Below are 12,230 nucleotides of genomic sequence, written 5' to 3'. Positions count from 1 at the left end.
TGAAATAGGTGGTAATGTGAGTAGTTTTTTTTAATTTAAGGGATGCTAGAATAAAATAAAAAATTTAACGGGTTGTTATTTAGAAAATGGATATATTTTAGGGTGGTAATTTAAAAATTTTCCTAGAATAAAAGTTTGAATTTTGGTAATAAAAATATATATATTTTTCTAATGCTAAAAGTAAAAAATTTCCAATAAAAAGACAAAATTTCCTTTGAAAATTTCCAATTAGGAAAAAGAATTAAAATGTGGAGGTGTCGAATCTCATTTTTTCGATCCAAAAAATTCAGAATTTACACCGCCTTGTTCCCTCTTCTTCCCAGTACACTCTGCTACATCTCTAAACTCTAAAGTCTAAAACCCTACTTTCTCTCTCCTCATTTTCCCCCAATCTCAGATGAATTAGGGTTTATCAATTCATCTTCTTCTTCCTCACCTCCATTTCCTCCTCTTTCTCTCTCCTTTTCTCTAAAACCCTAGAATTAGGGTTTCCGATACCATGTATCTCTACAGTTTAACCCTTCAAAAACCCACTGGCATTGTTTGCGCCATTAATGGGAACTTTTCCGGTGGTAAGGTTCAAGAAATTGTTGTAGCAAGAGGCAAAGTTCTTGATCTTCTTCGCCCTGATGACAGTGGTAAGATTCAAACCCTACTTTCTGTTGATATTTTTGGTGCTATTCGTTCTTTAGCTCAATTTAGACTTACTGGTTCGCACAAAGATTATATTGTTGTCGGGTCCGATTCGGGTCGAATTGTGATACTAGAATATAATAAAGAGAAGAATGTGTTTGATAAGGTTCACCAGGAGACGTTTGGGAAATCGGGTTGTCGTCGGATTGTTCCGGGACAGTACTTGGCGGTTGACCCGAAAGGGAGGGCTGTTATGATTGGGGCTTGTGAAAAGCAGAAGCTTGTTTATGTTTTGAATAGGGATACTGCTGCTAGATTGACGATTTCGTCTCCTTTAGAGGCTCATAAGTCGCATACGATTACGTATTCGATTTGTGGGGTTGATTGTGGGTTTGATAACCCTATATTCGCGGCCGTTGAGATGGATTATTCGGAGGCTGATCAGGATTCTACCGGCCAAGCTGCGGCCGAGGCTCAAAAACATCTTACTTTTTATGAGCTTGATTTGGGTCTTAACCATGTTTCTAGGAAGTGGTCAGAACCTGTTGATAATGGTGCTAATATGCTTGTTACAGTGCCTGGTGGTGGGGATGGGCCTAGTGGTGTTTTAGTTTGTGCTGAGAATTTCGTGATTTATAAAAATCAAGGGCATCCGGATGTTCGGGCTTTGATTCCTAGGAGATTAGATTTGCCTGCTGAACGTGGGGTGTTGATTGTGTCTGCTGCAACTCACAAGCAGAAATCAATGTTCTTCTTTTTGCTTCAGACGGAGTATGGTGATATTTTTAAGGTCACTTTGGAGTATGGCAATGAGGGTGTATCCGAATTGAAGATAAAGTATTTTGATACAATCCCTGTAACGTCTTCATTGTGTGTGTTAAAGTCTGGTTTCTTATTTGCTGCATCTGAATTTGGTAATCATGCTCTTTATCAGTTTCAAGCTATTGGAGATGAACCTGATGTAGAGTCTTCTTCTGCTAGGATGATGGAATTGGAAACCGATGAAGGTTTCCAGCCGGTATTCTTCCAACCTAGGAGGCTTAAGAACCTTCTTAGGGTCGACCAGGTTCAGAGTTTGATGCCGGTTATGGACATGAAAGTGTTTAATCTTTTTGAGGAAGAGACTCCCCAGATTTTTACTCTCTGTGGACAAGGCTCTCGTTCCTCTTTAAGGGTTTTAAGGCCTGGTTTGGGAATTACTGAGATGGCTACCTCTCCACTTCCTGGTGTGCCAAATGCGGTTTGGACAGTGAAAAAGAATGTTAATGATGAATTTGATGCTTATATTGTGGTTTCATTTGCTAGTGTTACTCTTGTACTCTCAATTGGCGAGACAGTTGAAGAAGTTAGTGACAGTGGATTCCTAGATACCACCCCTTCTCTTGCTGTATCTTTGATTGGTGATGATTCTCTCATGCAAGTCCACCCTAGTGGTATTAGGCACATTAGGGAAGATGGTCGTATCAATGAGTGGAGAACCCCTGGAAAGAGGACCATAGTTAAGGTTGGGTACAACAGGCTTCAAGTTGTTATTGCACTCAGCGGAGGAGAGCTTATCTACTTTGAGGTGGATATGACTGGTCAGTTGATGGAAGTGGAGAAACATGAAATGCCTGGAGATGTGGCTTGTTTGGACATTGCTCCAGTTCCGGAAGGGAGACAGAGATCTCGGTTTCTTGCAGTTGGTTCCTATGATAATACTATTCGTATCTTGTCTCTAGATCCAGATGATTGTATGCAAGTGTTGAGTTTGCAAAGTGTTTTTTCGCCCCCTGAATCCTTACTGTTTCTCGAGATTCAGGCATCAACTGGAGGTGAGGACGGTGCTGATCATCCTGCCAGTCTTTTCCTTAATGCTGGTTTGCAGAATGGTGTATTGTTTAGGACAGTTGTAGACATGGTTACAGGTCAACTCTCTGATTCTCGTTCTCGGTTTTTGGGGCTCAGAGCTCCAAAACTTTTTTCAATCATAGTGCGAGGTCGGCGTGCAATGCTTTGCTTGTCAAGCCGTCCTTGGCTTGGGTACATATATCAGGGACACTTCCTTTTGACACCTCTGACATGTGGTACGCTTGAATTTGCGGCCTCATTTTCATCTGATCAATGTGCAGAAGGTGTAGTTGCCGTTGCTGCTGAGGCTTTAAAGGTGTTTACTATTGAGAGGCTTGGTGAGACATTTAATGAAACTGCAATCCCTTTAAGGTACACTCCACGAAAGTTTGTTCTTCAGCCTAAGCGGAAGTTGCTGGTCACGATTGAGAGCGATCAGCGAGCATTAACTGCTGAAGAACGTGAGGCTGCACAGAAAGAATGCTTTGGTGCTGGGTTGGATGAGAATGGTAATATTGAAATGGAAAATGGTGATGAAGACGAAGATAATCAGCTCTCTGATGAGCAGTATGGTTATCCAAAAGCAGAGAAAGAGAAATGGGTTTCTTGCATAAGGGTTCTTGATCCGAGAACAGAGGAAACTACTTGCTGCCTAGAGCTTCAGGATAATGAGGCTGCATTTAGTATATGCACTGTAAATTTCCATGACAAGGAGTATGGGACCCTATTAGCTGTTGGTACTGCGAAGTCATTGCAATTTTTCCCTAAAAGATCGTTTGAGGCTGCATATATTCATATTTATCGATTTGTTGATGGTGGAAAACTTGAACTTTTGCACAAAACCCAAGTAGAAGGTGTTCCATTGGCTTTATCCCAATTTCAGGGAAGATTACTTGCAGGAATAGGGCCTGTGCTCAGGCTGTATGACTTGGGCAAGAAGAAACTACTAAGAAAATGTGAGAATAAGCTGTTTCCCAACACAATTATTACTATACATACTTACCGTGATCGTATTTATGTGGGTGATATCCAAGAGGTATGCACTTCTGAATTTCTGATTTCTTATCATGTTATTTTCTGGGTTTTCAATTGTTTTTACTTCGAATAATCATCTATCAGTGTTTAGAATCTTGATGACTCTTGTTTGATGTTAATATGAAGAAAAAAAAAAAAAATTCAAGTATGAAAAAATGGACTCTTTGCTGCCCTTTACTCACATCCTCTTCATGAGTCATGACTTAGGCACTCCCTCTATTTTAATGTGATTGAATAACTCACGAATATAGTCACTTATACATGTTCAGCACAAATATGTCATTCTGTCTTATTACTAAACTACCCTAAGACCCTTGTCACGAATTGTTACATGCTATCTAAAACACAATAACATCATCAACATTAAGTCAATGGCTTTAAAAAGGCCATTGCTATTGGCTTGATGGGTGTCGGGCATAGGGGTTTTTCTAATACCAGTTGGCGGTGAGTCAGTGACATTAATTTGCTCTCTTTTGTAGTTTTGTTTTACATCATTACTTTTAAGACTAGGGATTCTGTTGTAAACTGATCTAAGGAGGGGCATTGTGTGTAGTCTAGTATTATCACGTTAATAACCTTCATATATATTATAAATAGAGAGAGCTGCCACTTGTGCACGTGAGACAAAAGCTAGTCAAGAATCATCATAGGGATTGAAACCGTGTATATAAATTGAGAGTGATGAGGAAGGAGGAGGCATGAATACTTTGAGACAAAAGCTATTCACTAACTTCGAGATTCGTAGCTTCAAGCTTATAAGTTTGTAAGAACGGCTTAGCATTATCAATTAATGTTTATATCTCTCTTATTTTTTTGCTTATTTGCTCAAAAATATAAATCAATCTAGAATTGTTGGCTATTTGGCTCCGTTTGAAAAGGATACTACTACCAGCCACATGACATGTTTTTTGATAATTGAGACCTTGTCATATACTTCCTCCATTTTAATTGCACCTTTTGCTTTGGGCACAAGATTTAAGAAAGGGAGTAAAAGGTGGGGGTTATTGAAAACGCCCATGTGAGTACAAACAAAGCAGAGAGAAATGGTGGGGTTAATATTGGTTATTATCAAATGTCTAATAAGGTATAATGGATATTTGGTATGTGAACACATGCTCAAGGTTTATGAAAGTATACCATAAAAGGAATTGATGCAATAAATATGCAACTTCCCATAAAGGCAAATGCTGCACTATAAAAAACCAATTTATATATATTTATTTTCCCAACATATTCATTCTTGTACCTTTAGTGTAGGCATTGAGATTGACAGTCCTACTGTGGACATAGTTATGATTTAGATTGATTGGCATATGTAACTAAGAGGGGCTAGATTCCTGTAATTTAGATAGCTAACATGATTTCAAATTACCACAACGTCCTTAAGAAACTAGTTAATTGCTTTAGTAAGGGAACAATTTGTTAGCCATTGTGACTTTTTTTTTCTCAAATTTTTGGGTATGCGACTACTTTTTGAATGAAGGAATGGAAGGGTTGGTGTAAAGATGGAAGTCATGGCATCAAGCCATGCATGATCCATTTGAAAATTTGATAGTAGACCGGGTATTGTTGTTTTGGATTGGCTTGAATACAGAATAAGAATGGGAAAAGGTGGGCTGTGCCCCAAATTTGCTTTGATCATGGGTTTGGTCCTTGGTTGTAAATCTGTAATGGCTCAAACAGAAATCTATTCATGCTATACCTTACTAAGTCTAGCACATACCAATTCAATCTTTAGGCTTGGGTAAAGTTCTTTATTTCATTAGTCAACTTCTGCTTCAAATGGTTTTTTATTAAACATATGCAGGGCCATCACAGCACAGGTTTTTGTGACACTGTGAATCCAATCTTCTATGAGAAGATTGAATCAATGTGATCAACTATTTGTCCTTTGGATGTTCCACATTGTTTTGGATACAAATATAAGACATAAAAAGTGAAGGACTTGATGACACATTTCAAAAGGATTTGAAACATAACTAGGCTTAGGAGCACATAAAATAATAGAATTTATTTATGTATATAACTAGGCTTAGGAGCACATAAAGGGTACATTCTTTTTATTTTATATAAACATATTTGAACTTACCCGAACTAATCTGACCTTATATGAAGTTAGTTATGAACTTGCTTTTGTCGTAAATTAAACTTGTGTAGTCCTTATTAGCCCATATTTGAATTTATTCCCCTAAACTAATTTTATCCGGACTTATTAATTCTTATTTGATTTTATAACTTAATTATTTTTGAAATTAGTAGAATTAAGGTGAACAATACATGCCCGAAGATGAACACTTTTAATTATTTTGGCAAGGTCTCACCAGATTTCTAGTATTCCTGCATCTGACCCAACATCTCCGTTTTATACGTACACGTAACTAATAATGGCTGAAATGTAAATACCTTAATTTTGGAATTCTAAGGTTATAAAAACTAAAAGGGAGAAATGAATGTTTAGTGGCTGTCAGGTGGATTCCATTTTCCCACACCTACTAGGTTACCCCTTATTCTTACATTAAAAAAAAGGGAAAATTGGGTGCTGGAATATCATTGCAATTGAGAAAATAATGAAGAAAACCAAGCCTTTAAATTTGTGGATCTGGTCTACACATCATTCTTTCATGTTCAGAAGCTTCAATGTCCTGTCTCTTTTTTAGTGGATATCAACATCCATAGTAAGTGTAGGGGTACTGATCTCTACCAACTCCAATACCCATTTTTGTGATGGGTTGGGGTGGGTTGTGTTGACACTAGTATGACAGGTTAATTAGATGAGTCTATTCATTGATGTGTGCTAGCCTACTAGACTGCCATACTTTAATATCAGGTAAATTAGTGCCCTATAGATTTTAATCAACAATACCTTACTAGAGTTACTACAACTCATTATTTAACGAGACTTTTTTGGGGGGCTGGGGAAGTATTTAAATGATCTGCTGGAAAATAAATAAAAATATACTTCCATTTTATCCCCTATCGACTTCTAAATATACTAGAAGTATTTTAAATAGCTTAATTTCTTGCAAAAACCATTCATCAGTTTCCTTTTGTAAGGGCAAATTTTAAACTTTCATGATTGTTAATGCAAACCTTTGGTCATTAGTATCTTCTATTACTGTCTAGTATATATAAAGTTTGATTTTTGAAAGTATATTTCAAAACAAATCAAACTAGCCGAACATGACTATTGCCTTTCATAAAATTACAAATGATTGTCAACGTCAAATTGTTGCACTTGTAAAAAAATGGCAAAAGTGTAAAAAATTGCTTTTAATATGTACCATGTCCTCGAGTCTATATTCAAAATCTAGATGTTTCTATTAATGTGTCCTGTAGCGGGCATCCTTGAATTTCCAAGTCCAATATCATAGCCTGACACTATCGAACATAATAAATACTACTTTTAATTTTTCTAAAGTTACTTGTATTATATTTTTTATTCCTTTTGGTCCATTCCCATTGCTGTCTTTTGCATTGTGAGTCCTGTAATTTTTTGTAATTTTGCAATTTCATTAACTTGTTTGGAAATGTTTCTGTATGACCATTTTTTTAGCCTTTTCATCTCAGTGTTTTTAGTTGTTACAGATTTGGTTGTTTTGTTGTGTTTGGTTCTGTTGACATTTGCAAAAAAAATATCTTTTGCTGTTTGCAGTCATTCCATTATTGCAAGTATAGACGGGATGAGAACCAGCTCTACATATTTGCTGATGATGTTTACCCAAGATGGCTCACTGCGTCACACCATGTTGATTTTGACACAATGGCTGGTGCAGACAAATTTGGGAATGTATATTTTGTTCGGCTACCTCAGGATGTCTCTGATGAAATTGAAGAGGACCCTACTGGTGGGAAAATAAAATGGGAACAGGGTAGATTAAATGGAGCTCCTAACAAAGTGGAGGAGATAGTTCAGTTTCATGTTGGTGATGTTGTATCAAGTCTGCAGAAGGCATCACTCATACCTGGTGGTGGAGAATGCATTATTTATGGCACTGTAATGGGGAGCTTGGGAGCATTCCTTCCTTTCACGTCCCGTGATGATGTTGACTTCTTTTCGCACTTGGAAATGCATTTGAGGCAGGAGCACCCACCTCTGTGTGGCAGAGATCATATGGCATATAGATCTGCATATTTTCCTGTTAAGGTATGCTTGTTGCCTCCTGAATTCATCTTGTTAACCCTTTAAATTTTCATTTGATTTCATTTTAATATTGAACCTTAGGGTAGCCTTGGAGTGATGAAGGTAATTAATAAATGGACAATCTGAATTCAATTAAAGGATGGTTCTTATTAGTATATGGTCGATTGGGTGGAAGAACATAAGTTAGTAAAATTATCTGTCTGGAGTAATTAACTTCCGCTTCAGGATCATGGGCTGCCTCCAATTACTGTAATAGTTTCCTCACCACTACATCCCTCCCCTTTATCTATCAATTCCTTATTTTCAGACCCTTATTTAACTGCTTGAGCCTTGGCTGAATTAGTTTATAGGTGGGTAAGATTGTATGGTCTGCTCATTGTTAGGCTCTCTTCAAGCATTTTTATTTTCCTATGATCGCTGAAATTTTGCTTGGTTTTGTAGGATGTGATTGATGGAGATCTGTGCGAACAGTTTCCAACTTTACCTATGGATATGCAGAGGAAGATTGCAGATGAATTGGACAGAACTCCTGCAGAGATTCTAAAGAAATTGGAAGAGATTCGAAATAAGATTATTTGAGGCAGATGTTTTGGAAGGTATATTACAATATGCTTTATTTATATATTCTTTATATAAGTGCCACCTCATTTATCATCTCCTAGTTGGATGTTGTGCCAGCTTGCGATTTTTTTTGGCAGTTGATATATTTTATAAATTAGTACAGATTTGATTTGTTGGTTGAATTTCCATCATCTCTTATTGACAGCTGTACTAGCTGCAAGAACCCCTGCCCTTTTCCTGAGATTTTTATCTGCATTGATTTTGAAACTCTTGGAATTTGTCAAGTATGTATGCTTTTTAATATATTATGGTGATTGAATTGATACCGTCTCCAAAGAATAGTAACAGCCGTTTTCTATTCAACTATAAAAAGGACTAGAGACCATTTAAATCCCATCTTAGTTTAGTCTGCTACTCTGCTATTTTGTTTATATATAAATGAAAGTGCGAATTGGAAATTATATTTTTAATCCTGGATTATAGTTATTCTCCTTTTAATTTTAACCTTTTGATCTAGGAAGAACTGCAGGACCTAATAGGAAACCAAATTGGCCTTTTAGATTTTTTTAGTCTAATTGAGCAGAGTTTATAAATCTATGTGTTTTGTAGAGCTATGACAGCTCTACTATCTATTAGAATCAGCTGAGTGATTATGGCCAGTTACTGGGAAAGAAAAGAGACAAAGTATGGAGAAGATAGAGTGTATCTATGTCATGTGCCTTATTCTGGAATTTGCTTGAAATTCTTTCAAATATTATTCAATTCTGGGTTGTATAAGCAAGTCACAAGACCAATTTATAATCACAATGTACAGTCTATGAGATTTTTGTACCTATCCATTGAGGCAGGGAAGTGAAAATGGGGAACTGCTGTAAATTGTATGTGTTTAATTTATAATATTATTGTCACCTGATCATTTAAATGTGAAACTCTTGTGAAACTAACTTAAAATCTTGTCTAGTTTTTGGGGTACTTGATTTTAGAATTTAACTTTATATTACTTTAAAGGAAATTTTGACATTTGCTACCTGGAAAAACGCCTCGATTCACATTTGCTACCGTTTTAATTTTTATTTTTTTATTTTGCTACCACCTAAATCAGAGTTTGTTAGAAATTACTACCCATGCCTTACGCCGTTAACAATTTCCGTTAGAGGGGCTGAACCACCGTCCAGCCACCCCCTCCCCCCTCCCCCCCCCCCCCCCCCGCGGCCGACGCCCAAAATTACGGCTGGCTACCCCACCCCCTCCCTTTCTTCCACCCACGAAGCTAACCCCCCTCCCCTTTCCCCCACCTCCCTTCCCCCCCCACCCACCGAATTCAGCCCCCCTCCCCGAGTCCTCGTTCCCTCCACCGGAATCGACCCCCCTCCCCTTCTCCTACCCTTTTCGGCCACCCCTAAACCCTAAATCACCACCCCAAAACCACCATGAGCGAAACCCTAAAACTTGTTAAGGGTGGTTTCAGGCTGGTGGTTTAGGGTTAGGGGTGTCGGTTTTTGGGTGGGGGAAGGGGAGGGGGGTTGCTTCCGATGGGGGTAACAGGGAGGGGGGCTGATTTCGGTGGGGGTTGGCTTCGTGGGTGGGGGAAAGGGAGGGGGGTGAGGTCGCCGGCGCCGGCTGAATCTTTTGGCGCCGGCAGGGGGGAGGGGGAGGGGGTGGCTGGTTTTTTTTTTTTTTTAATATATATATTTTTAATATTTTTATTATTTATTTTAACGGAAATCCTAACGGATTCCGTTAAGTGGTAGTGATTTCTAACAAACTCTAATTTAGGTGGTAGCAAAGTAAAAGAAAATTTTAAAATGGTAGCAAATGTGAATCGAGGTGTTTTTCCTGATAGCAAATGTCAAAATTTCCTATTTTAAATGCTCAATTATTCTTGATATTAATGGTATGGAATTATAGATCAATTTGTGTACAAGTAATTTCATGTATACTTGGACTTGCTTTGCAAGGCCTGTTGGCTGCTGCAACTATGTATACATGGGAAGAGTTGCTATGTATGGTGGTGGTAGGTCACTTCTAATCAAGGCGGACCATCCCCTGTCTTCTCATGCTTTCCTCTACTACTGCAAACTGTACCATATAATTTGCAAATTAAAATTAGGCATTGCTGCGAGAAATTCGATTTCCCTTGAGCCTCCATATTTCTGATACCTCAATCATGCTTAATTGACTACAGGATGTCTAACTTGTATCCAAATTTTAGCTCTTTCCTTGATCATAAATTGTGCAAACAGAATCCTTAAGCCATTTAGAGTGTAGGTGTTTTAGTGAAATTAGATATTGTAAATCTTTAGGTGGGGAGCCAAGGGCTATGTTACTCGGACTCGGGTACCCATGTCCGACACGGGTACGTTTCCAAGTGTCCGACTCGGCTATTTTGTGAAATTTTTTTATGATTTTCAACTGAAATGAAGTGTCCATGTGTCATACCCATGTCCGAGGGTCAAGGGTCCGACACGGGTACTTGAGGTAAAATGAAGAGTCCGAGTAACATAGGCCAAGGGTGTACTGCAAATTAATTTAAAAATGCTGGAATAATAGTTGCCTTATTAAGTTGTCAGTGAAATCAGGTAAGAAGACTATTCATAGCAACCTTTTATGATTTTTTGGGATATGTGTTCTCTTGTAGAATTGAGGGATTTTGGTTTTCTTGTGTCTACTTTTGCTTGTTGCTCCTTCACGATTCAAACATTTGAGCCTATTGGTAAATTAACTTCATGTACTTTGTTTGTTATTTTTTTTTAAATTTTTTTTATTTTTTTGCTGTAAATATATTAGTCGAAAAAGTATGAAAAAGGTTGCAGTACTGTTTTCTGTTGATTTTTCTTAATTTATTCCTGCTCATCTTGACATGTCCAGAAGCAGCAAATTGTGTAAATAGTTTTTATGTGGGAAATGTTGATAAATCCTAAGATGGACAATTAAAGGAATGTTGTGAAGGAGAAAGAAAAGACATTGTTATATGTTCTTATTATGACATTACTGTGCTTTGCTAAGTTAGACACTATTGAGTTTTGATGCTGATTTTTCTATCCGCAGGCAACTTTGCTATTTCTCCATGATAATGATGTTGCACCATGAGCCTTGGAATAGAATGGTTGCAGCAAAACTTGCTCCATAATCGTGAAGTTTCACCACGAACCTTGTGAGAGAAATGTTTGCAGCAAAACTCCGAAGATGACTGTTATCCTAATTGAGATGCTAGGAATTCATGTATCGTGTTTAGATCTAGACATAGGTAGTGGTCGTGAAGGCCGTTTTTTCAATTTTCTTCTGTGCTGACTTAAGTTTTAAGCTGTATTCGTATGAGTGTATATTATAAATGACATGAATTTTTGTAACTTGAATCGTTAGCACAGTTCTTACACAATTTATTTATCGACCATAAAACTCATGACACAATGCCATCATTTTTCTTGTTTGTTAGAAGCAATGCGTTGTGTTTATTACTCTTCTGTGACCAAAATCTTGTATCAAGGGTTGGAATGATACAAGATAAGTATACTTGGATTGTCAAATTTCCTTGTGCATTTAACCTTGTCCTTTCTATGATTCCAGTGCTCAGAAAGTTCTAAACTTGTCATGAATGTGAAGTATACGCTAGCTCTGTATTATTTGGCTACCCTTTGTTCTTTGTGTTGTTTTTCTGGTTGTCAATTGCTTTTTTTTTTGGCCTATATATTCACTATGTTGCAGTGGCAAACACCAGCTAGTATACTTATGTTCATATATACTGTACAAAATTCAACACGAAGAAAACAAATGATGTAATAAGACTAATAACACAAATAAATTAAAGTGTGCAAGATGAAAGAGTTAGTCTATTACAAATAAGTACAAATTTAATTAACGTGTTAAATCCTTAATTCGAAAAATTAATGGTTTGGCTAACAAAGCATATTGAAGCCTCTGATGGGTCACCAAGTATTCGAACTGGTAAAACATTTGAGTATAGTTTCATTAACAAGGAGTTTAATTAACTTTCTTATTTCCTTCTCTCTCCTTTTCTCTTTGAAGTCGC

General features: G+C 37.4%; 1 protein-coding gene across 1 annotated transcript; it reads left to right on the top strand.

Moving 5' to 3' along the window:
* Positions 1 to 271: 271 nt before the first annotated feature.
* Positions 272 to 11,638, top strand: LOC145641859 (spliceosome-associated protein 130 A). Its single transcript, XM_081692864.1, has 4 exons — positions 272 to 3,499; positions 7,151 to 7,642; positions 8,081 to 8,235; positions 11,249 to 11,638. Exons 1-3 carry the CDS (start codon positions 500 to 502, stop codon positions 8,216 to 8,218), a joined length of 3,630 nt encoding a protein of 1,209 aa, XP_081548990.1. The 5' UTR covers positions 272 to 499; the 3' UTR covers positions 8,219 to 8,235; positions 11,249 to 11,638.
* The last annotated feature ends 592 nt before the right edge of the window (positions 11,639 to 12,230 follow it).

The sequence above is a fragment of the Chenopodium album genome, chromosome 8, assembly GCF_948465745.1.
Source record: "Chenopodium album chromosome 8, dcCheAlbu1.1, whole genome shotgun sequence".
NCBI lineage: Eukaryota > Viridiplantae > Streptophyta > Magnoliopsida > Caryophyllales > Amaranthaceae > Chenopodium > Chenopodium album.
Note: the sequence above shows the minus strand (reverse complement) of the source record. Positions and strands in the feature narration are given on the sequence as shown.

Excerpts from the sequence above, each read along its gene's own strand:
- LOC145641859 (XM_081692864.1), top strand. The coding sequence starts at position 500 with ATGTATCTCTACAGTTTAACCCTTCAAAAACCCACTGGCATTGTTTGC. Across the intron at positions 3,500-7,150 it reads ATGTGGGTGATATCCAAGAG|TCATTCCATTATTGCAAGTA; the intron begins GTATGCACTTCT and ends TGCTGTTTGCAG. Across the intron at positions 7,643-8,080 it reads CTGCATATTTTCCTGTTAAG|GATGTGATTGATGGAGATCT; the intron begins GTATGCTTGTTG and ends TTGGTTTTGTAG.